Consider the following 25,099-nt stretch of genomic DNA (forward strand, 5'->3'; position numbering starts at 1 on the left):
GAGGCAGGGCAACTAGCTAGTGTCTCATGACAAATACTAACAACGTTTTAGAATTTGAATACATAGAGGAAATAACTTGCTCAACTGCCAAGGGTACATCCTTGTCTTTGGGCATCCAGTTAATGCATCCAGTCTTCTCTTCCAGGAATTGTTTACTGTAAATACATTGGCTGGCCATCCTCCTCCACCCCCCCTCCACTCTTCCATCAAAGGGTTACAACTCCTTGTCTCCCTCACATGCTACATCACTTGATCAACCTGATGTGCACACGAGCAGACCACAAAAGAGACCTTGTGAGCAAACTGCATAAAAACAGGAAAGCAAGGATTCAGATACGCATGCAATGTAACATGCTTTAGCAGAGTAGTAAATTAATCTCTTGTCATTCTCCTGTCATCCAATTCTCTCTGTTAGGACTACTGAATTTCTGGTAATCCATCAAGTGATAATTTCATGGAACACCACATTATTCCAGGAATAATTTTGATGTAAAGGAATATAGTGTTGTGAGATGGGGTTAAAAAGCCACAATCCTAGTCACGTGCTTAAAAAGAAAAAACTGAAAGTTGAAACTTCATTCATCTAAATCAAACCAACAGCCACACCCCATCTCTCCTCCAATCTCCTCAGCCTCTCCTTGCCTCAGATCAGGACTTGAGGCTACTTGGACTCATTGCTCAACTATGCAGTAGGGAATTAGCTTCAGCCAAGAAGCAGAGATTGGGCTGTTTGCCATTGACAAGCGGGCTGAGCGCTACACCCATACAACCTCCATCTCCCCAGTAGCTATGTCCCTCCTCACAGGGGACCAACCCCAGCCATGCAGGCTTCCGGAGACCGGAACACACATTACAGGTCTGGGCTGTTACTCCGTGGGGAGTGTGGACTGTAGGGAGTCTACGAAGGAGGACTACTTGGACAGTATGGAGCCCGTTGTGTTTGGGGTGGTGGAGCTTCCGAGGCGGTCTCGGGGGAGGTTGCTGCTGCATGGCATGGTGATGTTTGGAAGGGAATTTTGCTATGCGGTGGAGGCAGCCTTCGTCACCCCGGTGCTGCTTAGTGTCGGACTCCCTCAGAGCTTGTACAGCCTTGTGTGGCTGATCAGCCCCATCCTGGGCTTCCTGCTGCAGCCCATCATCGGCTCGGCCAGCGACTACTGCAGGTCCCCGTGGGGCCGACGGAGGCCCTACATCCTCGCACTGGGTATTATGATGCTGGTGGGCCTTACCTTGTTTCTAAATGGAGATGCAGTCATATCAGGTAAGAGCCCATGGCTATCAGGCATAGTGTTCTACAAATGTATGTGAGAACTAGTCTGTTTTTTCAATAGTTGTCATGGAGTTGGGTAGCTTGGATATGAGAAACCAAAATACTTTCACTGTAACATACGTAGTATATTTAATTTAAAATTGTGCTTAATTAAATGGGCTGTTTCAATGTTGATAGAAAATGTAAATATTTGTTTTAACGCCCTGCCCGAGCCACCCCTAGGAAAAAAATGAGGGTATCACATTCTGAACTCAAAACTGCTAATTCAATTATCTGAACACCAGATTATTTTTGCTCAGACATGGTCTGAGATAGTCAAACTAATTAACAAACTAATTCAGTTATTGCCAGAAGAGGGCAATAACTGAAAACGAAGAATGATAATATTACATATTTACAGACATATTTACGTTACTGCATAGTTTAGGTGTGTGTGTATGTGTGTGTGTTTGTTTATCTGGCTGTTGAATGTGTTTCATAACCATTAATGAGAGGGTGCATTAGTGTGTCTAGACAGAAGGGTCAAATGTTCCTATTATTTTGACTGGACTGTTTCCCTTCACCAAGTTGATTGCACAAGATGTTCAGCAATTATTTCAGAAAAAAACATGCTGGACACAATCCTGAGTCTCAAGGGGAAAACAAACTATCATCGTCTGCAAAGAACAGAAATGAAAGACATATGGCATATCTTTACACCTCTGCAAATACTGAGACGTACACTGAACAAAAATGTAAAGGCTACATGTGAAGTGTTGGTCCCATGTTTCATGAGCTGAAATAAAAGATCCCAGAAATGCTCCATATGCACAAAAAGCTTATTTCTCTCAAATGTTGTGCACAGATCCCTGTTTACATCCCTGTCAGTGAGCATTTCTCCTTGCCAAGGTACTCCATCCACCGGACAGGTGTGGCATATCAAGAAGTTGATTAAACAGCATGTTCATTAAACAAGTGCACCTTGTGCTGGGGATAATAAAAGGCCAATCTAAAAGTTTTGTGACACAACACAATGCCACAGATGTCTCAAGTTTTGAACTGTGAACTGTAACTCAGTAAAATCTTTAAAATTGTTGCATGTTGCATTTATATTTTTGTTCGGTGTATATGTTCGGCCTGTACCTCTTTTCACACACTGTTACATCCACTGTTGTTTATGTTGTTCATTTTCATGTCCGTCCATGAATTTGAGCTTCCTGAAAAGGGATTGTTTAATTTATTGGGTCAGGTCTATAGTTAGCTCATAAGACCTGGGTCAAAATACATATTTCAAATACTTTTAAATAGTTGAGCTGTGCTTGTGTATTGAAAAGTATAAATGTAAGTAGAATAATACTACAATATGGAAATGCATTCTCTCCATAAGGGCTTGGATTGGATTTATTTTTGCAGCACTATCGTACGTTGATCTGACAACCTAACTTTTTGTTTTCAGTGAATGCCTTCATTGTTGGTTTCAGTTATGCCGGATTTCACCTTCTTTGTAATAATACTGTACAATACAAAGTGTGACCACTTACAGTACTTTCGTTAAGATGATTATTTCCATTCTTCAACACTGTAGTAAATGGTAAAATGGGATCTGTGACAATGCACACCCTGTGTGTTAGCTACTGTAGTGTACAGGACAGTATATGTAGATACAATGGATAAAACGAAGCTTTGAGGAAAGTTCTTGAATTTCTCCAAGATCAAAACGTCGGCCTCAATACATCCGGCATGCCTAATACGACTGCAACACAACACCCAACTGGGATTTGTAATGGGATTAGTAATCACCCACATTTAAATACGGCTGTGTAGGTTTTAATTCTGCTGCAATCTGTCAGCCAATTGTTTCTCACTCAAGATTAAGGACATAATTCTGTTTGTTTGTGCTCCGCCGTGTGCACAACATAATTATGACAATTATTCTGATTGATTTGCTACAGTATCTCTTTTTGATGAGCATCAACACTAGATACAGTGATTACCTATACAAATGTTGTACACAGTGTCAGATTGAGGATATTAACGTACAATTAAGTAGGAGTTGTTTTTCTAGCCAGACAGAGCCACGCTGGCAATGTTTTGTTTCAATTTGAGTTTATTTTCTTTTTAAAGACCATTGCATTGTGTTGAACAAAAGGAATGTGGTTTCAAACATGCTGTTCGTTGCTATATGGTGAATGCATGATTGTATTAGCCCCCGTCGATCTTGACGAAACCGTAAGAACCAATGTACTGAAACTACATGATCTAAAGGGTTTGATCAAGTTGTACACAAATCCACTGTTTACCTCAGAAGCCCTGGAAAATATGTCTCATTGCGTCTGTAAATGTCAGCTGAGCCAGTGTCTGTCTTGAAGTTCATGGATGAGCGAAAGATGTACTTCTTAAGGCAAACTGACATGATTCAGCTGCTACGCCTCATCCTAAACAAACACAAAAAAAGCATTCAGAACTATCTGCTATTGAAAGTGGATCTAGTTGTAGTGATGAGTGAAAAATCGGACAGACTGAAAGTAACTTGAAGTAAATGTCTGTCTTTCTCCTCTTTTGCAGCATTAGTACAGGATAGGTCATTGAAGAGGATATGGGCCATCGTCATAGTCATGTTTGGAGTGGTGCTATTTGACTTTGCAGCAGACTTCATCGATGGGCCAGTCAAGGCCTACCTTTTTGACGTCTGCTCGTACACAGACAAGGAAAGAGGACTGCACTACCATGCCCTTCTCACAGGTAAGAAAAATATGATATAACCTCCCTCCCACTAGTCGGATTCAATATTGTTTGAGTGATAGGCTCTTACTGTTATGCTTGTGGGAATATAGAAATTCAAATTGGTAGGCAAATGTGGAGATTCATTGCTTTATTTGCTGCCCTTATTGATATAGGTTTTCTTTTATATTCATATTATATGTATATTTTCAGAGTTTTGTTATCATGTAGTTAATGTGATTGTTATGGAATAAGAAAACTGGCATCCCAATCTACACTCCTTTATTTGAAGTTATTTTAGACAGTGCATGTGAGGAAGTCGGACTGGGATCACTGGCTCAGTGCAGAGTGCATGTCTGGGTGTGGGGAGGAGAGGGTTCCTGCAGCACAGGGTGCATATTCACATGTGATGTAAATACCTCTCAGTATGCTCTGTGCTTTTAAGTGGCTGTTTAGTAACCTGGAGCCCTGCCCTCAGAGCTCTCACAGTGAGGGAGTCAGTCAGTCAGTCAACAAGCGCGTGAGTAAGTATTCGAGTGTGCTAGCGAGCGAGTGCGTGGACTCAGCTGATGGCAAGGGAAGCCGGCACGGGGTGGTGTGAGCTTGTTCAGTAGGTTCTAATCCAGCAGATTCTCAGTCATGTGTTGGAGTCATGAGTTGGAGCTGAGAGAGAGAGGGGAGGCACATGACCTGCTAGTCACCGTAGCCCTGGTATGTGGAGGAATGTGTGTGTGTTTTCTTGATACACCAGAATTGGCTGTTATGATATTTCTCTTTTGTACTGTTTTATCATTGCAGTCACACGACTTAAACATAAAAAAAACGCCCCAAACTTAATTTTGACTATCCTCACAACTCAAAAACTTTACTAGCCTGTGAATTTAGAGGTGATAAAATTGAGAGTCAATTAGTGGATAAATGCATGAAAATACACAAATACATACACTACCATTCAAAAGTTTGGGGTCGCATAGAAGTGTCCTTGTCTTTGAAAGAAAAGCACATTTTTTTGTTCCTAAAAATAACATCAAATTGATCATAAATACAGTGTTGACATTGTTAATGTTGTAAATTACTATTGTTGCTGGAAACAGCAGATTTTTTATGGAATATCTACATAGGGGTACAGAAGCCCATTATCAACCATCACTCCTGTGTTCCAATGGAATGTTGTGTTAGCTAATCCAAGTTTATAATTTTAAAAGGCTAATTGATCATTAGAAAGCCATTTTGCAATTATGTTAGCACATCTGAAAATGGTTGTTTCTGATTAAAGAAGCAATAAAACTGGCCTTCTTTAGACTAGTTGAGTATCTGAAGCATCAGCATTTGTTTGTTCGATTACAGGCTCAAAATGGCCAGAAACAAACAACTTTCTTCTGAAACAGTCGTCAGTCTATTCTTCTGAGAAATGAAGGCTATTCCATGCGAGAAATTGCCAAGAAACTGAAGATCTCGTACAACGCTGTGTACTACTCCCTTCACAGAACAGCACAAACTGGATCTAAAAAGAAAAGAGGAGTGGGAGGCCTCAGTGCACAACTGAGCAAGAGGACAAGTACATTAGAGTGTATAGTTTGAGAAACAGACACCTCACAAGTCCTCAACTGTTAGCTTCAATATATAGTACCCGCAAAACACCAATCTCAATGTCAATAGTGAAGAGGCGACTCCGGGATGCTGGCTTTTTGGTCAGATTTTTGGTTCCGAACACCGCGTCGTTGTGAGATGCAGAGTAGATGAACGGATGATCTCCGCATGTGTTGTCCTCAAAGTGAAGCATGGATGAGAAGGTGTGATGATGTGGGGGTGCTTGCTGGTGACATTGTCAGTGATTTACAGTTGAAGTCGGAAGTTGACATACACTTACGTTGGAGTCATTAAAACTCGTTTTTCAACCACTCCACAAATATCTTAACAAACTATAGTTTTGGCAAGTCGGTTAGGACATCTACTTTGTGCATGACACAAGTCATTTTTCCAACAATTGCTTACAGACAGATTATTTCACTTATAATTCCCTGTATCATAATTCCAGTGGGTCAGAAGTTTACATACACTAAGTTGACTGTCCCTTTAAACCCCTTGGAAAATTTTCTGAAATTATGTCATGGCTTTAGAATCCTCTGGTAGGCTAATTCACATCATTTGAGTCAATTGGGGGTGTACCTGCGGATGTATTTCAAGGCCTACCTTCAAACTCCGTGCCTCTTTGCTTGACATCATGGGTAAATCAAAAGAAATCAGCCAAGACCTCAGAAAAAAATGTAGACCTCCACAAGTCTGGTTCATCCTTGGGAGCAATTTCCAAATGCCTGAAGGTACCATGTTCATCTGTACAAACAATAGTACGCAAGTATAAACACCATGGGATCACGCAGCTATTATACCGTTCAGGAAGGAGAGCATTCTGTCTCCTAGAGATGAACATACTTTGGTGCGAAAAGTGCAAATCATTCCCAGAACAACAGCAAATGACCTTGTGAAGATGCTGGAGGAAACGGGCACAAACGTATCTATATCCACAGTATAACGAGTCCTATATTGACATCACCTGAAAGGGCGCTCAGCAAGGAAGAAGCCACTGCTCCAAAACCTCCATAATAAAGCCAGACTACGGTTTGCAACAGCACATGGGGACAAAGATTGTACTTTTTGGAGAAATGTCCTCTGATCGAGCAAGGAGAGCTACAAACCTGACTCAGTTACACTAGCTCTGTCAGGAGGAATGGGCCTAAATTCACCCAACTTATTGTGGGAAGCTTGTGGAAGGCTACCCGAAACTGTAATGCGATGCTACTGGTTAAATACACAACATGTAATTGATGGAATTGGAGCCAGGTGTGATGGAAGACAAGACAAAACCAATGGAAAATGAAAAGTGGATCGGCTATGGCTAGAAGGTTGGTGACGTCGACCGCCGAACACCGCCCGAACAAGGAGAGGGACCAACTTCGGCGGAAGTCGTGACAGTACGCCCCCCTGACGAGCGGATCCAGCAGTGTGTCGACACCTGCCTCGGGGACGACCCAGAGGGCGAGGCCCAGGGCGATCCGGCCGAAGACGGTGGATCTCCTGCAGCATTGAAGGGTCCAACACGTCCTCGACCGGAACCCAGCACCTCTCCTCTGGACCATACGCTCCCATTCCACGAGATACTGAAGGCCCCTCGCCCGACGCCTCAAATCCAGTATGGAGTGAACGGAGTACGCTGGGGCCCCCACAATGTCCAGAGGGGGCGGAGGAACCTCCTGCACCTCAGTCTCCTGGAGCGGGCCAGCCACCACCGGCCTGAGGAAAGACACATGGAACGAGGGGTTAATACGATAATCGGGTGGAAGCTGTAACCTATAACAAACCTCGTTCACTCTCCTCAGGACTTTAAATGACCCCACAAACCGCGGACCCAGCTCCCGGCAGGGCAGGCAGAGGGGCAGGTTTCGGGTCGAGAGCCAGACCCGGTCCCCCGGTGCGATCACCGGGGTCTCACTGCGGTGGCGATCTGCCTTCTTCTTTTGGCGCGTCAGGGCCTGCTGAAAGATACGGACACGGACGGCTTCTCATGTCTCCCCCACGCACCTGAACCAGTTGTCCACCGCAGGAACCTCGGTCTGACTCTGATGCCAAGGCGCCAGAACCGGCTGGTACCCCTGTACGCACTGGAAGGGAGAGAGGTTAGTGGAGGAGTGGCGGAGCGAGTTCTGTGCCATTTTGGCCCAGGGCACGAACGCTGCCCACTCCCCCGGCCGGTCATGGCAATAGGACCGCAGAAACCTACCCACATCCTGGTTCACTCTCTCCACCTGCCCATTACTCTCAGGGTGAAACCCTGAAGTAAGGCTGATCGAGACCCCCAGACGTTCCACAAATGCCTTCCAGACACTAGACGTGAACTGGGGACCCCGATCAGACACTATATCCTCAGGCACCCCGTAGTGCCGGAAGACGTGTGTAAACAAGGCCTCCGCAGTCTGTAGGGCCATAGGGAGACCGGGCAGAGGGAGGAGACGACAGGACTTAGAGAAACAATCCACAACGACCAGGATCGCTGTGTTCCCTGTGAGAGTCGAAGATCAGTCAGAAAATCCACCGACAAAGGCTGCTGTGGAACGGGTAAGGGGTGTAAGCTTACCTCTGGGCAGGTGCCTAGGAGCCTTACACTGGGCACACACAGAGCAGTAGGAAACATAAACCCTCACGTCCTTAGCCAAGGTAGGCCACCAGTACCTCCTGCTCAAACAGCGCACTGTCCGACCAATCCCAGGATGACCAGACAATGGTGACGTGTGGGCCCAATAGATCAACCGGTCACGGACAGCAGACGGGACGTACAGACGCCCAGCGAGACACTATACGGGAGCAGGCTCTGCACGTAACACCTGCTCTATGTCCGTGTCCAGTTCCCACACTACTGGCGCCACCAGGCAGGCGTTGGGGAGTTTCTGAGTGGCATCCATGGGCCGCTCCTCTGTGTCATACAGCCGGGACAATGCGTTTGCCTTAGCGTTCTGGGAGCCTGGTCTGTAAGAAAGGGTAAACACAAAACAGGTGAAAAACATGGCCCACCTTGCCTGGCGAGGGTTCAGTCTCCTCGCTGCCCGGATGTACTCCAGATTGAGGTGGTCAGTTCAGATGAAAAAAGGCTGTCTAGCCCCCTCAAGCCAATGTCTCCACGCCTTCAAGGCCTTGACGACAGCCAACAGCTCCCGGTCCCCCACGTCATAGTTTTGCTCTGCCGAGCTGAGCTTCTTCGAGAAGAAGGCACAGGGGCGGAGCTTCGGTGGCGTACCCAAGCGCTGAGAAAGCACCGCTCCTATCCCAGCCTTGGACATGTCCACCTCCACTATGAACGCCAAAGAGGGATCTGGATGGGCCAGCACGGGAACCGAGGTAAACAGAGCCCTCATGTGATTAAAAGCCCTGTCTGCCTCAGCCAACCACTGCAAACGCACGAGGCCCCCCTTCAGCAGTGAGTAATGGGAGACGCTACCTGACCAGAACCTCTGATAAACCTCCGGTAGTATTTGGCAAACACTTAGAACCGCTGCACCTCCTTTACCGTGGTGGGAGTCGGCCAATTACACACGGCTGAAATGTGGTCACTCTCCATCTCCACCCCTGAGGTGGAAATGTGATAACCTAGGAAGGAGACGGATTGCTGGAAAAACAAGCATTTCTCAGCCTTGACGTACAGGTCATGCTCCAACAGGCGACCAAGCACCCTGAGCACCAGGGACACATGCTCGGCGTGTGTAGCGGAGTATATCAGAATGTCATCAATATACACCACTACACCCTGCCCGTGCAGGTCCCTGAAAATCTCGTCTACAAAGGCTTGGAAGACTGATGGCACATTCATAAACCCGTACGGCATGACGAGGTACTCATAGTACCCTGAGGTTGTACTGAAAGCCGTCTTCCACTCGTCTCCCTCTTGGATACGCCCCAGGTTGTAAGCGCTCCTGAGATCTAGTTTGGTGAAGAAGCGTGCCCTGTGCATTGACTCAATCGCTGTGGCTATGAGTGGTAGCGGGTAACTATACCTCAGCGATCTGATTCAGACCCCAATAGTCAATACACGGGGGCAGACCTCCCTCCTCCTTCACAAAAAAGAAACTCGAGATGGGTGAAGTAGAGGACCAAATGTACCCCTGACGCAGGGATTCGGAGACATTTGTTTCCATAGCCTCCGTCTCCGCTTGTGAGAGGGGATACATGTGACTCCTGGGAAGTGCAGCGTCTACCAGGAGATTTATCGCACAATCGCCCCGTCGATAGGGTGGTAATTGAGTCGCCTTATTTTTAGAAAAGGCGAAAGCCAAATCGGCATATTCAGGGGGAATGCGCACGGTGGAGACCTGGTCTGGACTTTCCACCGTAGTAGCACCAACGGAAACCCCTAAACACCTCCCCGAGCACTCCCGCAACCACCCCGTGAGAGCCCTCTGTGGCCAAGAAATAGTGGGGTCATGACTAACTAACCAGGGTAGGCCTAGCACCACGGGAAACGCAGGAGAGTCAATAAGGAAGAGACTAATTCTCTCCTTGTGCCCCCCATGCGTCACTATGCCCAGAGGAGCGGTAGCCTCCCTGATCAAACCTGACCCTAATGGTCGACTATCTAAGGCGTGAACGGGGAAGGGCACAGCCACGGGAACAATGGGGATCCCTAAACTATGGGCGAACGATCTATCTATAAAGTTCCCAGCCGAGCCTGAATCGACGAGCGCCTTATGCTGGGAATGCGGGGAAAACACATAAAAAGAGACACAGACAAACATATGAGCAACAGAGGGCTCTGGGTGAGAATGGTGCTGGCTCACCAGGGGTGACGCCAGAGCGCCCTGCCTGCTGCCTCGATCCCCAGAGGAACCAACCGACCGGCAGTGTGACCTCTGCGGCCGCAGATGGTGCATGAGCTGGAACTCCCTCCGGTCTCCCTGCGCACCGCCCCTCCCAGCTCCATAGGTATCGGGGAGGAGGTACGAGGGGATGGAACCACCAGACCCCGATCTGAACGTCCGCGGGTAACCAGCAGGTTGTCCAGCCGGATGGACAGTTCCACCAGCTGGTCAAACGGGAGGGTGGTGTCTCTGCAGGCCAACTCCCGATGGACGTCCTCGGGCAGACTGCAGCGGTAATGGTCGATCAGGGCCCAAAGGCAGCCAGGGCCCTAAACTCCAGGGCGAACTCCTGGGCGCTCCTCGTCTCTGGCCTCAGATTGAAGAGGCGCTCACCCGCTGTTCTACTCTCGGCGGGTGGTCGAAGACTGCCCGGTAACGGCGGGTGACCTTCTCAAACTGGTTCAACGCCGCATCTCCCTCTCTCCACACGGCGTTGGCCCACTTCAGGGCTCTCCTGGTGAGGCACGAGATAAGGGCAGACACCCTCTCATGGCCCGACGGAGCCGGGTGGACGGTGGCCAGGTATAGGTCCAGTTGTAGAAGGAACCACTGGCAGTTCGCAGCCTTCCCATCGTGTTCCTGGGGCAGGGAGAGACAAATCCCACTGGGACCAGGATGATGAGGGGGGCTTAGTGGAGACCCCGGTTGTGCTGGTGGAGGCGCTGGCAGAACTCCCTGTCTCTCCCAGCGGTCCATTGTCTGGACAACGCGGTCCATGGCCGTGCCAAGATGTTGGAGCATTGCTGTGTACTCCCGGATGCGCTCCTCCACCCCTATACCCGGGGTACCTGCTCCTGCTGACTCCATAGCTGGTCCGTAATTCTGTAATGCAGGAGAGCGGAAACTGATTAACAACGGTTGTGTTTAATAACCATAAACCACCGTAAACAGAATAATACAATAGATGGGTCAAACAAAACCCGGTAAATACCAGCATACCGTGCACAAGCACTACAACAAACAATTACGGACAAGGACATGAGGGGGAACAGAGGGTTAAATACACAACATGGAATTGGAACCAGGTGTGATGGAAGACGAGACAAAACCAATGGAAAATGAAAAGTGGATCGGCGATGGCTTGAAGGTCGGTGACGTCGACCGCCGAACACCACCCGAACAAGGAGAGGGTCCAACTTCGGCGGAAGTCGTGACAGAAACGTTTGACCCAAGTTAAACAATTCAAAGGCAATGCTACCAAATACTAATTGTGTATGTAAACTTCTGACCCACTGGGAATGTGATGAAAGAAATCAAAGCTGAAATAAATAATTCTCTATACTATTATTCTGACATTTCATATTCTTAAAATAAAGTGCTGATCCTAACTGACCTAAGACAGGGAACTAGGATTAAATGTCAGGAATTGTGAAAAACTGAGTTTAAATGTATTTGGCTAAGGTGTATGTAAACTTCCGACTTCAACTGTATTTAGACTTCAAGGCACACTTAACCAGCATGGCTACCACAGCATTCTGCAGCGATATGCTATCCCATCTGGTTTGCGCTTAGTGGGACTATCATTGGTCTTTCAACCAGGACCTCCAGGCTGTGTAAGGGCTATTTGACCAAGGAGAGTGATGCATCATATGACCTGGCCACAATCACCCGACCTCAACCCAATTGAGATGGTTTGGGATGAGTTGGACCACAGAGTGAAGGAAAAGCAATCAACAAGGGCTCAGCATATGCAGGAACCCTTTCAAGACTGCTGGATAAGCATTCCTCATGAAGCTGGTTGAGAGAATGCCAAGGGTGTACAGAGCTGTCATCAAAGGGTGGCTACTTTGAAGAATCTAAAATCTAAAATATATTTGGATTTGTTTAACACTTTTTTGAGTACTACATGATTCCATATGCATGAGTGTGTCCAAACGTTTGACTTGTACTGTATGTCCAGAGAATGCAGACACAGTTGATGTAAAATCCTAGTTAGACGTCCTCAAAATTGCTGCATAATTTATGAGAAGGTTTGTGTTACAGGCTTCTCAATGTAGGATGCTGGTGTAAGAATTTAGGGAACAGACAGTAGTATGTCCAGATTATAGGGATATGTCTGACAGAACAAGCCACTTATCTGTGTGCAGGATCGTACTCCGGGACAACTCATTTATCACAACATTACTCCCAGCTTCTCTGAGATCACCCAGCCTAAACGTTACATTGTGACATGAGCTTTAAATTCAGATGCAAGAAGCATTATTTTATAAATCAGACACTGTATTTATTAAATACAGCCCACGTTATCTTCCTTGGAAAATTCAAAACCACCACAGGCAAAATGGTGTCAGGTGGCCTAGCGGTTAGAGCGTTGGGCCAGTAACCGAAAGGTTAATAGTTCAAATTCAGATCAGACAGAGGTGAACAATCTGCTGATGTGCCCTTGAGCAAGACACTTAATCCTAATGTTGAGACCTTAGCCGTGACCCCACTCCCAGAGGGTGTCTCGGGGAGTTTGCATATGCCAAAAACACATTACCAATTCACACGTGTATGATACATACTTGTACATGTGTGAAATAGGACAAATATAACTACCCTCCAAGTTATTATTATTAATGATAAAATGTTTTTGAAAATATTCACTACAATTCCTGGATTGCAGATGCCGTCTGATGACTGTGCTATGACCAATGGCCTAGGATCCCCACCAACTGACCTGATAACCAATCTCTATTGTGCCTGTTGTCTGTTGTAGGGCTTGGGGGTGCCTTTGGGTACCTCGTGGGAGCCATGGACTGGGGTCACTCGTCCCTGGGCCGACTTTTGGGGTCAGAGTACCAGGTCATCTACTTCTTCTCTGCCATGACCTGGATGGTATTCCTCATCGTGCATCTCTTCAGCATCCCAGAGACACCCCTGACCAAGGACATTAGCTTGGATGTGTTGACCCCCAATGCCCTCCTCCTCCTCAGCACACACAGCAGCAGTGGTGGCTATGGATCCTTGCATGGATCAATGTCCCAAGAGTCGGAGGCAGAACTCCGGCCTCGTTCATTCTCTGCCCTGGGGGAAGCCAATTCCGTCACATCCAGTGCCAAGCAACCCAACAAAGAGGTATGTCAAAGACACACCATGAAGTCTAGTCTGGCTGACCTTCTCTATGAGACCCTGACTTTGATACCAATACTGTGTTTTACAGGTAACAAAACAAAGAGATCAGTCTATGAAACTACACACACTACTGGAATGTCAAATCCTTTGAAACACATCAGTGTTTAATGACATCAGTGTTTAAGTGTTTATTAAGAAGAATGTGATCACACTGTAGAGTAATCTTAATGTACACTGAAGTATACATGCTTTGATTTAGGGTTTTATGTTCATATCTCATGGCACTTCTATGGCACTTGAAAAGAGGTGACTACCTCTCGGGTATCTCCTTGGGTAAAATCTCTTGATTTCCTCGTGAGGAGATATGTAATTATATACTATTTACACAGTATAGTGTGACCTTTGTGTTTTCTGACACATGTCTCACTAAACCGTGCTCGCACGCAGGCCCTGACCCCCAGGCTCCAGGCTCTGACTTTGGGTTTGTCTTTGATAGGTTAAAGCCTGGGAATTATGTCAAGTACTTATGTATTAGTAACAATGACTGTGTTGTATACTGATAATGCAAAATTAATACTTGAGCTTTAAGTATGAGAACAAGTCGTTTATAAAGCCATGAGTGTCAATACTCTCAATATTAGACTACGCAAACAGTCTGGGTGTGCATATCTCTCATTGGACCATTGTGAGTGGTCTGTGTCCTTAGTCAAATGTGGTATCGCTGTGTGAAATATGTGCTTTCACGTCTCTATGGTGTAGCATTGCTCTGGTGTGTGGCAATGGTGACCATTCCACAGGCATTGCCATAGTAACCACATAATTAGTATTTTACAGTATTTCAATGTGTACAATTTCCATATATGGTTTGGATGGAGGAGAGTGGATAGAGAAGGTGGGTGGTGGGGATTGGAGACAGAAGGATTGTTAGAGGACAAGGGTCATGCAGTTATTTAAAGAAGCAGGAAACAGTAACTAGTGTCTGTCTGTTCCCAAACCCAGTGTTAATGGAGGAAACAGGTTTTCTTAGTTACCAGCGTCAGCTGGATTACATGCATGGTTACCTTGATGCTGATTAGACCAGGCAGTCATCAGGTCTGGCTAGAGTGTAAAACAACCACTAAAAGGTTGCAATGTCACCTCACACGAGAAAGCCATTTAAACCATCATTATACTGTACTGTGGCAGTGGCGGGTCTAGCTTGTAATCATAACATTTCAAACTATATAAAAATACATACAAAAATAAGACCAATAAATATCAAAAATAAGTAACATAGACAAATGTTGATTTGGCACTCGAGCATCAATACATTACCCATCCCCCAACACTGTCAACCAAGAGTCAAGACTAAACCCATTCACCTTGGTGGTGTGCAGACTGGTTTTATATTATTCTTAACCATTTCGCACAAACCAGAAATAAAATGCAACAATATGTTTGTGAAACTATATATATTCACAGTATTATGAATTAATTATGGTTTATCTGGTAGCATTTCATAGTGTGACTGATTTTACTAATTGCATTAGTACTGTACAAATTTAGAGGTGCACATTTTGATAGATTCTCCCGCTCCCCCTACCTCGGGCTTCCAGTGGGGAGACCTGAGGTCAACCTACCCCCGCCCCCCTCCCATCTCATACTTCTGAGTGGGAGACCTTCCCAGGCAGTAGCCTGCCAAGCTCACCAACTAGAATCAGGGCGCCCACTCCGACAAGGTTAATTGACCCAGAGTCCCACACGGTGACATCATATCATTGACATGACGTGCAAATGAGCGATGGAAAACCGATCGCGCAAATGTCACCATTCCTCATTTTTTTTGTGCGGGCGCCCCATGCCGGCCCTGGCAAGATGCCGCCCAGGGCGGCTGCCCATGTCGCCTCTACCTAAATCCGGCACTTGCTACAGGTATAGGTACAGTGCCTTGCGAAAGTATTCGGCCCCCTTGAACTTTGCGACCTTTTGCCACATTTCAGGCTTCAAACATAAAGATATAAAACTGTATTTTTTTGTGAAGATTCAACAACAAGTGGGACACAATCATGAAGTGGAACGACATTTATTGGATATTTCAAACTTTTTTAACAAATCAAAAACTGAAAAATTGGGCGTGCAAAATTATTCAGCCCCCTTAAGTTAATACTTTGTAGCGCCACCTTTTGCTGCGATTACAGCTGTAAGTCGCTTGGGGTATGTCTCTATCAGTTTTGCACATCGAGAGACTGACATTTTTTCCCATTCCTCCTTACAAAACAGCTCGAGCTCAGTGAGGTTGGATGGAGAGCATTTGTGAACAGCAGTTTTCAGTTCTTTCCACAGATTCTCGATTGGATTCAGGTCTGGACTTTGACTTGGCCATTCTAACACCTGGATATGTTTATTTTTGAACCATTCCATTGTAGATTTTGCTTTATGTTTTGGATCATTGTCTTGTTGGAAGACAAATCTCCGTCCCAGTCTCAGGTCTTTTGCAGACTCCATCAGGTTTTCTTCCAGAATGGTCCTGTATTTGGCTCCATCCATCTTCCCATCAATTTTAATCATCTTCCCTGTCCCTGCTGAATAAAAGCAGGCCCAAACCATGATGCTGCCACCACCATGTTTGACAGTGGGGATGGTGTGTTCAGCTGTGTTGCTTTTACGCCAAACATAACGTTTTGCATTGTTGCCAAAAAGTTCAATTTTGGTTTAATCTGACCAGAGCACCTTCTTCCACATGTTTGGTGTGTCTCCCAGGTGGCTTGTGGCAAACTTTAAACGACACTTTTCATGGATATCTTTAAGAAATGGCTTTCTTCTTGCCACTCTCCCATAAAGGCCAGATTTGTGCAATATACGACTGATTGTTGTCCTATGGACAGAGTCTCCCACCTCAGCTGTAGATCTCTGCAGTTCATCCAGAGTGATCATGGGCCTCTTGGCTGCATCTCTGATCAGTCTTCTCCTTGTATGAGCTGAAAGTTTAGAGGGACGGCCAGGTCTTGGTAGATTTGCAGTGGTCTGATACTCCTTCCATTTCAATATTATCGCTTGCACAGTGCTCCTTGGGATGTTTAAAGCTTGGGAAATCTTTTTGTATCCAAATCCGGCTTTAAACTTCTTCACAACAGTATCTCGGACCTGCCTGGTGTGTTCCTTGTTCTTCATGATGCTCTCTGCGCTTTTAACGGACCTCTGAGACTATCACAGTGCAGGTGCATTTATACGAAGACTTGATTACACACAGGTGGATTGTATTTATCATCATTAGTCATTTAGGTCAACATTGGATCATTCAGAGATCCTCACTGAACTTCTGGAGAGAGTTTGCTGCACTGAAAGTAAAGGGGCTGAATAATTTTGCACGCCCAATTTTTCAGTTTTTGATTTGTTAAAAAAGTTTGAAATATCCAATAAATATCGTTCCACTTCAAGATTGTGTCCCACTTGTTGTTGATTCTTCACAAAAAAATACAGTTTTATATCTTTATGTTTGAAGCCTGAAATGTGGCAAAAGGTCGCAAAGTTCAAGGGGGCCGAATACTTTCGCAAGGCACTGTAGCTCAGCCCCTGGAATGAAATGAATTACATGACCTCTAAGGCTCAGGCAGCCATTGAAACCAGTGCTCTGAAAGACACACATTGAAACCCAGACTAGTATTCAACAATCTAATTCAGCACCATAACGATGGAAATGTAATGACTGTATTCATGCCCAGCGTGTAACTATAGCTGCAAATAAATTCTGACTGACTTTTCAGTTATTCCACATTTTATGAAAAGAGACAGGAATGATTACTGTATGTCCTTAGTTGATACTATTCCAGCAGGCAAGGGTCCTCTATTATCACAGTAGTCAGACAGGGTTCTTTGGTGCAACCATAGATTTTCATATTCTATTTCGATGGGTACAGCCACTTTACAGGATTCCTAGAAAATGTTGATTGGGAATTTATTTGGGGATAATAACATTAGTTATTGTATGCTGTCAGGCCACGCTGTGTACATTTACATAATATACAAAAGCTTTCAATCCGAGAAGAACCTTAGTTACTATACTAAACCAGAACATGATTAAAGAAATTGAACACACAGTACATTTTATTTCACCTGTTTCTTTAATCCCTTGTTCTTAGTTTTTTTGCCCCTCTGTTCCTGACTTGTTAAAACAGGATTTTTGCAGGATAAGGCTAGTATATCTATCATTAGCTAAAAGCCTTCCTCTGACCTCTTTCTTTATTCTTATCTGACCCCCTACTGTTCCTTGTTCTTTTTTAATTCCCTCTATTCTGACCTCCTGCTGTTCCTGTGTGAGTCCTTCTGAAGTCTCATGACCTGACCCTGTGTGTTTCTCTGTACTGCAGCAGAAGAGGATGACTCTGAAGTCATGTCTCCTGGCCATGATTAACATGCCTAGTCATTACCGCTGTCTCTGTGTCAGTCACCTGCTGGGTTGGACTGCCTTCCTCTGCAACATGCTTTTCTTCACAGACTTCATGGGACAGGTGAGAAGAGCAAGAGAGAGAGAGATGGAGTGAGAGTGTGTGTACGCGCGTGTCTGTTTCTGTGTCTGTACGGCGGGAGGAGTGGGTCGTTCGTTCTGTGTCGCTACCATTAAACATTAAACTAATGCTATCACTCATGCACTACTAATGATTACTCTTATTTGACAGTGGTCATTAACGAAGTGAATCTTTTCACTCAATTTAAATTCTCATGTCTTTAACGTTAGGCGATAGCAAAATGTTCGCCATCGTGTTCATTAATATGCTTCCTCTATTGGTTTAGCTCCATCACAACAAACCCTGATTGGTGGGTAGTCTCTTGTCACAGCATTAGCTGATTGGTTTTGTGGGCTCAGATGAATTGGTCTGTAATGACAGACAGGCTTTATAGTGATCACGGCTGATCTGGATGCTACAAGCACTCACACAGGCCACAGTTACATGGTGGTCATGGTGAATTAGTGGTTGCAGGCAGACTGAGGCAGATTGAGCAGCATGCCAGGCGTGAACAAAACCTGCTTCGGCTGTGTCAATAGAGAGCTGTGGCACAGAGATGGCTTATGATGTTGATACAGGCTTTGGCAGCTATATGATAACAAATGGGATGGAGCTTGTTAACTGTTATAAGCTACTGTACAGCACATGCACTATAAAGCAAATGGATCATAATCATCATCATTATCCATCACTTCATGCCGGCACTAGCTTTTATCTCAATCCTCAACACCCATACCACCACTTATTGATTATTTGTGGGGGTGACTTTGCCTCCATTTTGTATGTGATTATCACAATTATCATACTTTGTCATAACTTGTGTATAATAATGGTTGAGTTGATTGTGTGTGTTGACAGATTGTGTACAAGGGCAACCCATATGCGGACCATAACTCCACAGCCTACGAGCGGTATGAGAGGGGGGTGGAGATTGGATGCTGGGGTCTCTGCATCAACGCCGTCTCCTCTGCTCTTTACTCCTGTAAGTCGTGTCGCAGCAAGCATAAGACATTATTGGAGTCAGCTAATGTCCACAACATGTGATTTAGCTCAAGGCCCCCTTTCTGATTTTCTCTACTTGCATATTTTTTATACTGAATGTTATCAGATCTTCAACCAAAACCCAGTATTAGATAGGGAACCTGAGTTTAAAAATAACACATAATGGAACCCATCTCATCCAAAAAGTTGACTCAAGTTTGCCATAAAGCACCTGGATGATCATCAAGACTCTTGGAAGAATGTTCTATGAACAGGTGAATCAAAATGATAACATTTTGGATGACATGGGTCCCATTATGCCTGGCGAAAACCAAACATTGCATTCCACAGTAAGAACCTTATACCAATGGTCAAGCATGGGGGTGATAGTGTGATGGTTTGGGGATGTGTTGCTGCCTCAGGACCTGGACGACTTGCCTTAATAGAAGGAACCATAAATTCTATGTTGTGTCAGAGAATTCTACTGGAGAATGTCAGGCCATCCGTCTGTGAGCTGAAGGTGAACCGCAGCTGGGTCATGCAGCAAGACAATTATCCAAAACACACAAGTCTACATGAAAATGGCTAAAAAGCAACAAAATTTAAGTTTTGGAATGGCCTAGTCAAAGTCCAGACCTAATCCCAATTGAGATGTTGTGGCAGGACTTGAAGCGAGCAGTTCATGCTTGAAAACCCACAAAAGTTGCTGAGTTAGAGCAGTTCTGCATGGAAGATGGGCCAAAATTCCTCCACAGTGACATGAGACTAATCAATAACTACAGGAAGTGTTTGGTTGCAGCTAAAGGTGGCACAACCAGTTTGTTGAAAAACCTTTTGCAGCGATTACAGGCTTGAGTCAAGCTTGGCACACCTGTATTTGGGGAGTTTCTCCCATTCTTCTCTGCAGATCCAACAGCAGAGATGGTTGTCCTTCTAGAAGGTTCTCCCATCTACATAGAGAAACTCTTGAGCTCTGTCAGAATGACCATAGGGTTCTTGGTCACCTCCCTGACCAAGGCCCTTCTCCCCCGATTGCTCAGTTTGGCCAGGCGGCCAGCTCTAGGAAGAGTCTTGGTGTTTCCAAGCGTCTTCCATTTAAGAATGACGGAGGCCACTGTGTTCTTAGGAACCTTCAATGCGGCAGTCATTTTTTGGTACCGATCCCCAGATCTGTGCCTTGATACAATCCTGTCTCGGAATTCTGTGGACAATTCCTTCGACCTCATGGCTTGGTTTTTGCTCTGACATGCATTGTCAACTGTGGGACCTTATATAGACAGGTGTGTGCCTTTCCAAATCATGTCCAATCAATTAAATTCCCCACAGTTGGACTCCAATCAAGTTGTAGAAACATCTCAAGGATGATCAATGGGAACAGGATGCACCTGCGCTAAATTTCGAGTCTCATAGCAAAGGGTCTGAATACTTATGTAAATAAGGTATTTTTGTTTTGAAATGTAAACATTTTTTTTTTCGCTTTCTCGTTATGTGGTATTGTGTGAGGAAAATTGATGAGGAAAAAATGGTCATTTAATCCATTTTAGAATAAGGCTGTATCGTAACAAAATGTGGAAAAAGTCAAGGTGTCATACTTAAAATTAACCTTTAACAAGGCACACCTGTTAATTGAAATGCATTCCAGGTGACTACCTCATGAAGCTGGCTGAGAGAATGCAGTCATCAAGGCAAAAGTTGGCTACTTTGAAGAATCTAAAAATACATGTTGAATTGTTTAACACATTTTTGGTTACTACATGACTCCATATGTGTTTTTTTATAATGTTGATGTCTTCACTGTTATTCTACAATAAAGAAAATAGTCAAAATGCCTTGAATGAGTAGGTGTGTCCAACGTTTTGACTGCTACTGTATATATACAAAGAAATGTCAATAGAAAAACACGTAAAACTAAACGAAATACAGCTAGTTTGCTGTCTTTCCAGCTTCAGTCTGCCGCAATCTCTTGGACACTTTCTGTGTTCTTATACTTAACCAATAATGCACGAGGGGGTGTGGTATATGGCCAATATACCACGGCTAAGGGAGGCTCTTATGCACGACTTATCACGGAGTGCCTGGACGCAGCCCTTAGCCGTGGTATATTGACCATATACCACAAAACTCGGAGGTGCTTAATTGCTATTATAAACTGGTTACCAACATAATTAGAGCAGTAAAAATACATTTTTTTTGTCAAACCCGTGGTAGATGGTCTGATATACCATGGCTGTCAGCCAATCAGCATTCAGGACTCGAATCACCAATGTTTATTAACAGTAGTATATAATGTAACAAAAAAATGCTTACTTGGCAGTACCAGTCCACATACTGTTTAACCCTTCTGTTGTGTTCGTTTCATGTTAATTCATTCTGTGTTCCCGGTCCAAAATGACCGCCCCAATATAGCTGATTATAAATCCAAAATAATACATATATTATCACCTAATGTTGTGTTAGATCTTTTTATCAACTTAAGTTCTTGTGAACATTACAAGTTTTGAACTTCTATTTGCTATTTATAGCCTGTAGGCCTCATTGACCTGAGCTCCTACAGCTTGTTTTTTAGTTACATTTTTTTTTTTTAAAGCAGCATAATGTATGGATTATTTTGACTATAACAAATACTCAGATGAAACATATTGTGTTATTTATCACAGAATACTTTGTGTCAAAGTTTAACAAGGACTCTCTCCTCCTCACCAGTGTCATGATCAAAGATATGATCAAGATCCTCAGATACAGTGTATCGTTTGGCCATTGTGCTGCCACAGAATGAATTGTGAGCAAGGCCTCAAAAAAGCTTTATATACCAGAGCTGCGAGAAAAGTTATATTTATTATTGAAAAAATGTTGCGATTGTTTGTGAGAATGCCAACAGGTGTGGTTCCTGTGGGGGAAAGATTCTATTGAGGAAAGGTTCCCGTGGGGGTTGCCGTGTGTGTGTGTGTGTGTGTGTGTGTGTGTGTGTGTGTGTGTGTGTGTGTGTGTGCTCAAACACACATGCATGTGGGGCTCTGGGAATGGAAGTGGAAGGTGTGGGAATGGAAGGTCCATCTGATGACTGGGCATGTGCTTGAACTCAATTTTATACACTAATTGTAGTCTCACCCATTCATTTCTAATGGCCGGTCATTTTTGACTGGGAACACCACAGGTGTACAACAGTTAAATAAAACACCCAACATTTTATGAAAATCATCTAAATGTATTTAGTGTGTTCAGATGACCTTTGTGGACAAAGTCATGGAACCTTGTGACAATTAGATGAAATGAACTACATTTTTCAGAGAGAAAACTTATAAATAGTTCCAATTTGACCGGAACACAGCAGAAGGGTTAAAGCTGAAATCGCTCTCTCGCTCTCCCTCTCACCCTCTCTCCACCCTCCCCTCCTTCCCTCTCTCTCTGATGTGTCTGCAGATGTCCAGAGGCTGCTGCTGCCCTACATCGGTCTGAAGGGGCTCTACTTCGTAGGATACTTTGTGTTTGGTCTGGGCACCAGTCTTATCGGCCTGTTCCCCAACATTATCACCACCCTCATCCTGTGCAGTGTCTTCGGAGTCATGTCCAGCACCTTGTACACCATCCCCTTCAACCTCATCTCAGAGTACCACCGCGAGGAGGAGGTCAGTTCCCTCTCCCTCATAGCCTGGTCCCAGATCTGGTTGTCCCACTACAATGACCATAGGAGTTGGCAAGACTGCACAAACAGATCTGGGACCAAGCTACTCTCTCACACCTCAGATAGTTGGAACTGATAGTGGATAGTACATTCTGAGGCTGCAGCAGCTTACGTTACAAGCTACTAATGTGTAGTAGTTGCGAACCTCATCCACCACCTGTCTGTAGCTCATACATGGAGTGATGCGCATCTGTAACTTGAATACTCAACACTGTCTAAATCAATACCCATCACCCTTCCAAAGAAGAGCGTATTATAAGACAAGGAGGGGTGAGGAATGGCATCCAAATGTGTCTTAATATAGTGAGATGATGACAGAGTGGACGCTTCTGATTACATTACCACTTCCCTTCACCATCAGATGGGTGACCTTCTGTCCTTCCAACCCCCGTCTCCCCACTCCCCATGAACATGACTCTTTGCCAGGCCATAGATCCCAGCTATCTGTTGAGCTTGTCAATGTTGAGTGGTCAACGCTGTGTTGGTCAGCATGGGCCCCATGCTAAGAGCAGGTGTGCCATTCACAACAGACAGGCCTCTCAAACACCCTCCCCTGTCTCTACAGACAGATTGGACAACCTGTTCCTTTCTTTAACGCTGATGCTCAACAGGCCTCGCTTAGACATGCTGCTGTTAGTGCTTTGGCTAAGCAGTGAACACCCTTTCATTATGTAAATAGGGAAAGGCTTGGCTTTGGATGGAAAAAAAGGATTAATGAGATTCAGTTTAGCCAATCTGCACTTCACTTTGGATTCAACACATTCTGTCAGCTTCAGTAAGGGCATCTCTGGACAGCGCTCCATGTTTAATTGTGAAAATAATACACATATATTCTATAATCTCAGGAAGAGGGGAAATACTTTTAATCCAAATCATTTAGATTGATGAAACGCACATTTTATCTCAATGAAAATGGGAAAGTTGGATTAAAAAAAAAAAAACATATTGCTTTTTTAATTGGCAAGTGAGATGCTATCCACATGAGAACATCAATTCAGCAATAAAGACCCCAAATGACTAACTGTAGTCCAGTCTGCCAATGCACGACCAAGAGTTAGTGAAAGACTCATACTGCATAATCAAACAGATGGAAGATTCCAACAATGTCTCCAACTGACAAAGCAAAAGTGTTTTCCACCATTGTATTTTCTCTTCATATCACTATCATGTTCATGTCTGTTTTTCCACTATATCCCTCTGAAAGATTAGTCAATTACACTAATTTATATCAAACCAGCTCCATTTCCTATCAATCTATTAACTCCCTTTAGAGCAGGACATGAAGGGGATTTGTGTTAACTAGTTTATTGATTTGGAGCTGAAGCATTGCTTGTAATTCTGCTTACTAGGCTATGTTCACAAAAGACTTCCCCAGCTGCTCTTGTCCTTGTGATGTGTCACAACAGGTTACATATTTCCTTTAGTTTTACAACATGTTCTTTCACAACGTGTCATATACTGGGTGGACTGTATGTGCGACTATGAGAGTGTGTTTTTTATACAGTAAGTAGCATTTCTGAAATGGATTCTTCCTGTTGTGAAACCAGGTGCAGAGGAAGATGGGGAAAGGGAATCCTGCAGGACAGGATCGAGGCACCGGCGTGGATTGTGCTGCGCTCACGTGCATGGTGCAGCTGGCTCAGATCATCGTGGGGGCGGGACTGGGGGCATTGGTTAACATGGCAGGAAGTGTGATTGTGGTGGTCCTATCAGCGTCGACAATGTCTCTAATTGGCTGTCTGTTCATCGCCCTCTTCATCAGATACGTGGAATAACCTCTTAATAAAGATATTTACTTATACCCTTTAACCTCGTCTCCCTCTTCCTTACAACCCATAAAGGTGTTTGTAAATGGATTAAAAGCTTCTTCATATGCTCTTGAGCAAGGCAAAACAAACTGTGCAGATCAATGTGTTTCACTCATCCTCCCTATGTTCCCCATTTGCTATACCAGTAGATGTTCTAAAAAATATGTTGGTGAAGACAGATGGGGCATACTAATGGTGTGCCCTTAGGCAAGGCTTTTAACCAATATAAATCCATCTGTATCAAAGTCGAAACTGTGAGCCAAGTTGCCCCAAATGAATTCTGTCAAGCACATCACTCAAAATGGAATTCATTGAAACGAAAGAAGTTAGAAATCCTAGACGTTATTTCATGTGGGTTTAACTCCTTTGAAACACATGTGCACAGAAGCATCCCACTGGGCAAAAACTTGGTTGAATCAACATTGTTTCCACATCATTTCAACCCAAAACTTTGATGTGATGATGTTGTCGCACTGTGTTGTTGTTTTTGTCGCACTGCTTTGCTTTATCTTGGCTAGGACGCAGTTGTAAATGAGAACTTGTTCTCAACTGGCCTACCTGGTTAAATAAAGGGGGAAAAAATAAATAATTACAATTAAAAAATGTACATGTGAAAAGTAATCAATGTAAGGGATTTTAATTTATTTTACCTAACTTTTTACCTAAATCCAATGACATGGTGAAATGTTCTGATGATTTCATGTTGAATTCACGTT

General features: G+C 44.4%; 1 protein-coding gene across 2 annotated transcripts; it reads left to right on the top strand.

Annotated features, from left to right (window-relative positions):
- Positions 1–363: 363 nt before the first annotated feature.
- On the top strand, positions 364–24,384 carry slc45a2 (solute carrier family 45 member 2). Of its 2 annotated transcripts, none has more exons than XM_021602819.2 (7): positions 364–1,261; positions 3,815–3,991; positions 13,073–13,431; positions 17,778–17,915; positions 18,771–18,894; positions 22,314–22,519; positions 24,123–24,382. In XM_021602819.2, the coding sequence occupies exons 1-7, from the start codon at positions 790–792 to the stop codon at positions 24,348–24,350; spliced, it is 1,704 nt and encodes a 567-aa protein (XP_021458494.2). In that variant the 5' UTR covers positions 364–789; the 3' UTR covers positions 24,351–24,382. The 2 variants fall into 2 exon arrangements, with proteins under 2 accessions (XP_021458494.2, XP_021458493.2); XM_021602818.2 differs by having other exon boundaries at positions 366–1,261; positions 17,775–17,915; positions 24,123–24,384.
- Positions 24,385–25,099: the final 715 nt, after the last annotated feature.

Source organism: Oncorhynchus mykiss, chromosome 5 (genome assembly GCF_013265735.2).
Source record: "Oncorhynchus mykiss isolate Arlee chromosome 5, USDA_OmykA_1.1, whole genome shotgun sequence".
In the NCBI taxonomy this organism is placed as follows: domain Eukaryota; kingdom Metazoa; phylum Chordata; class Actinopteri; order Salmoniformes; family Salmonidae; genus Oncorhynchus; species Oncorhynchus mykiss.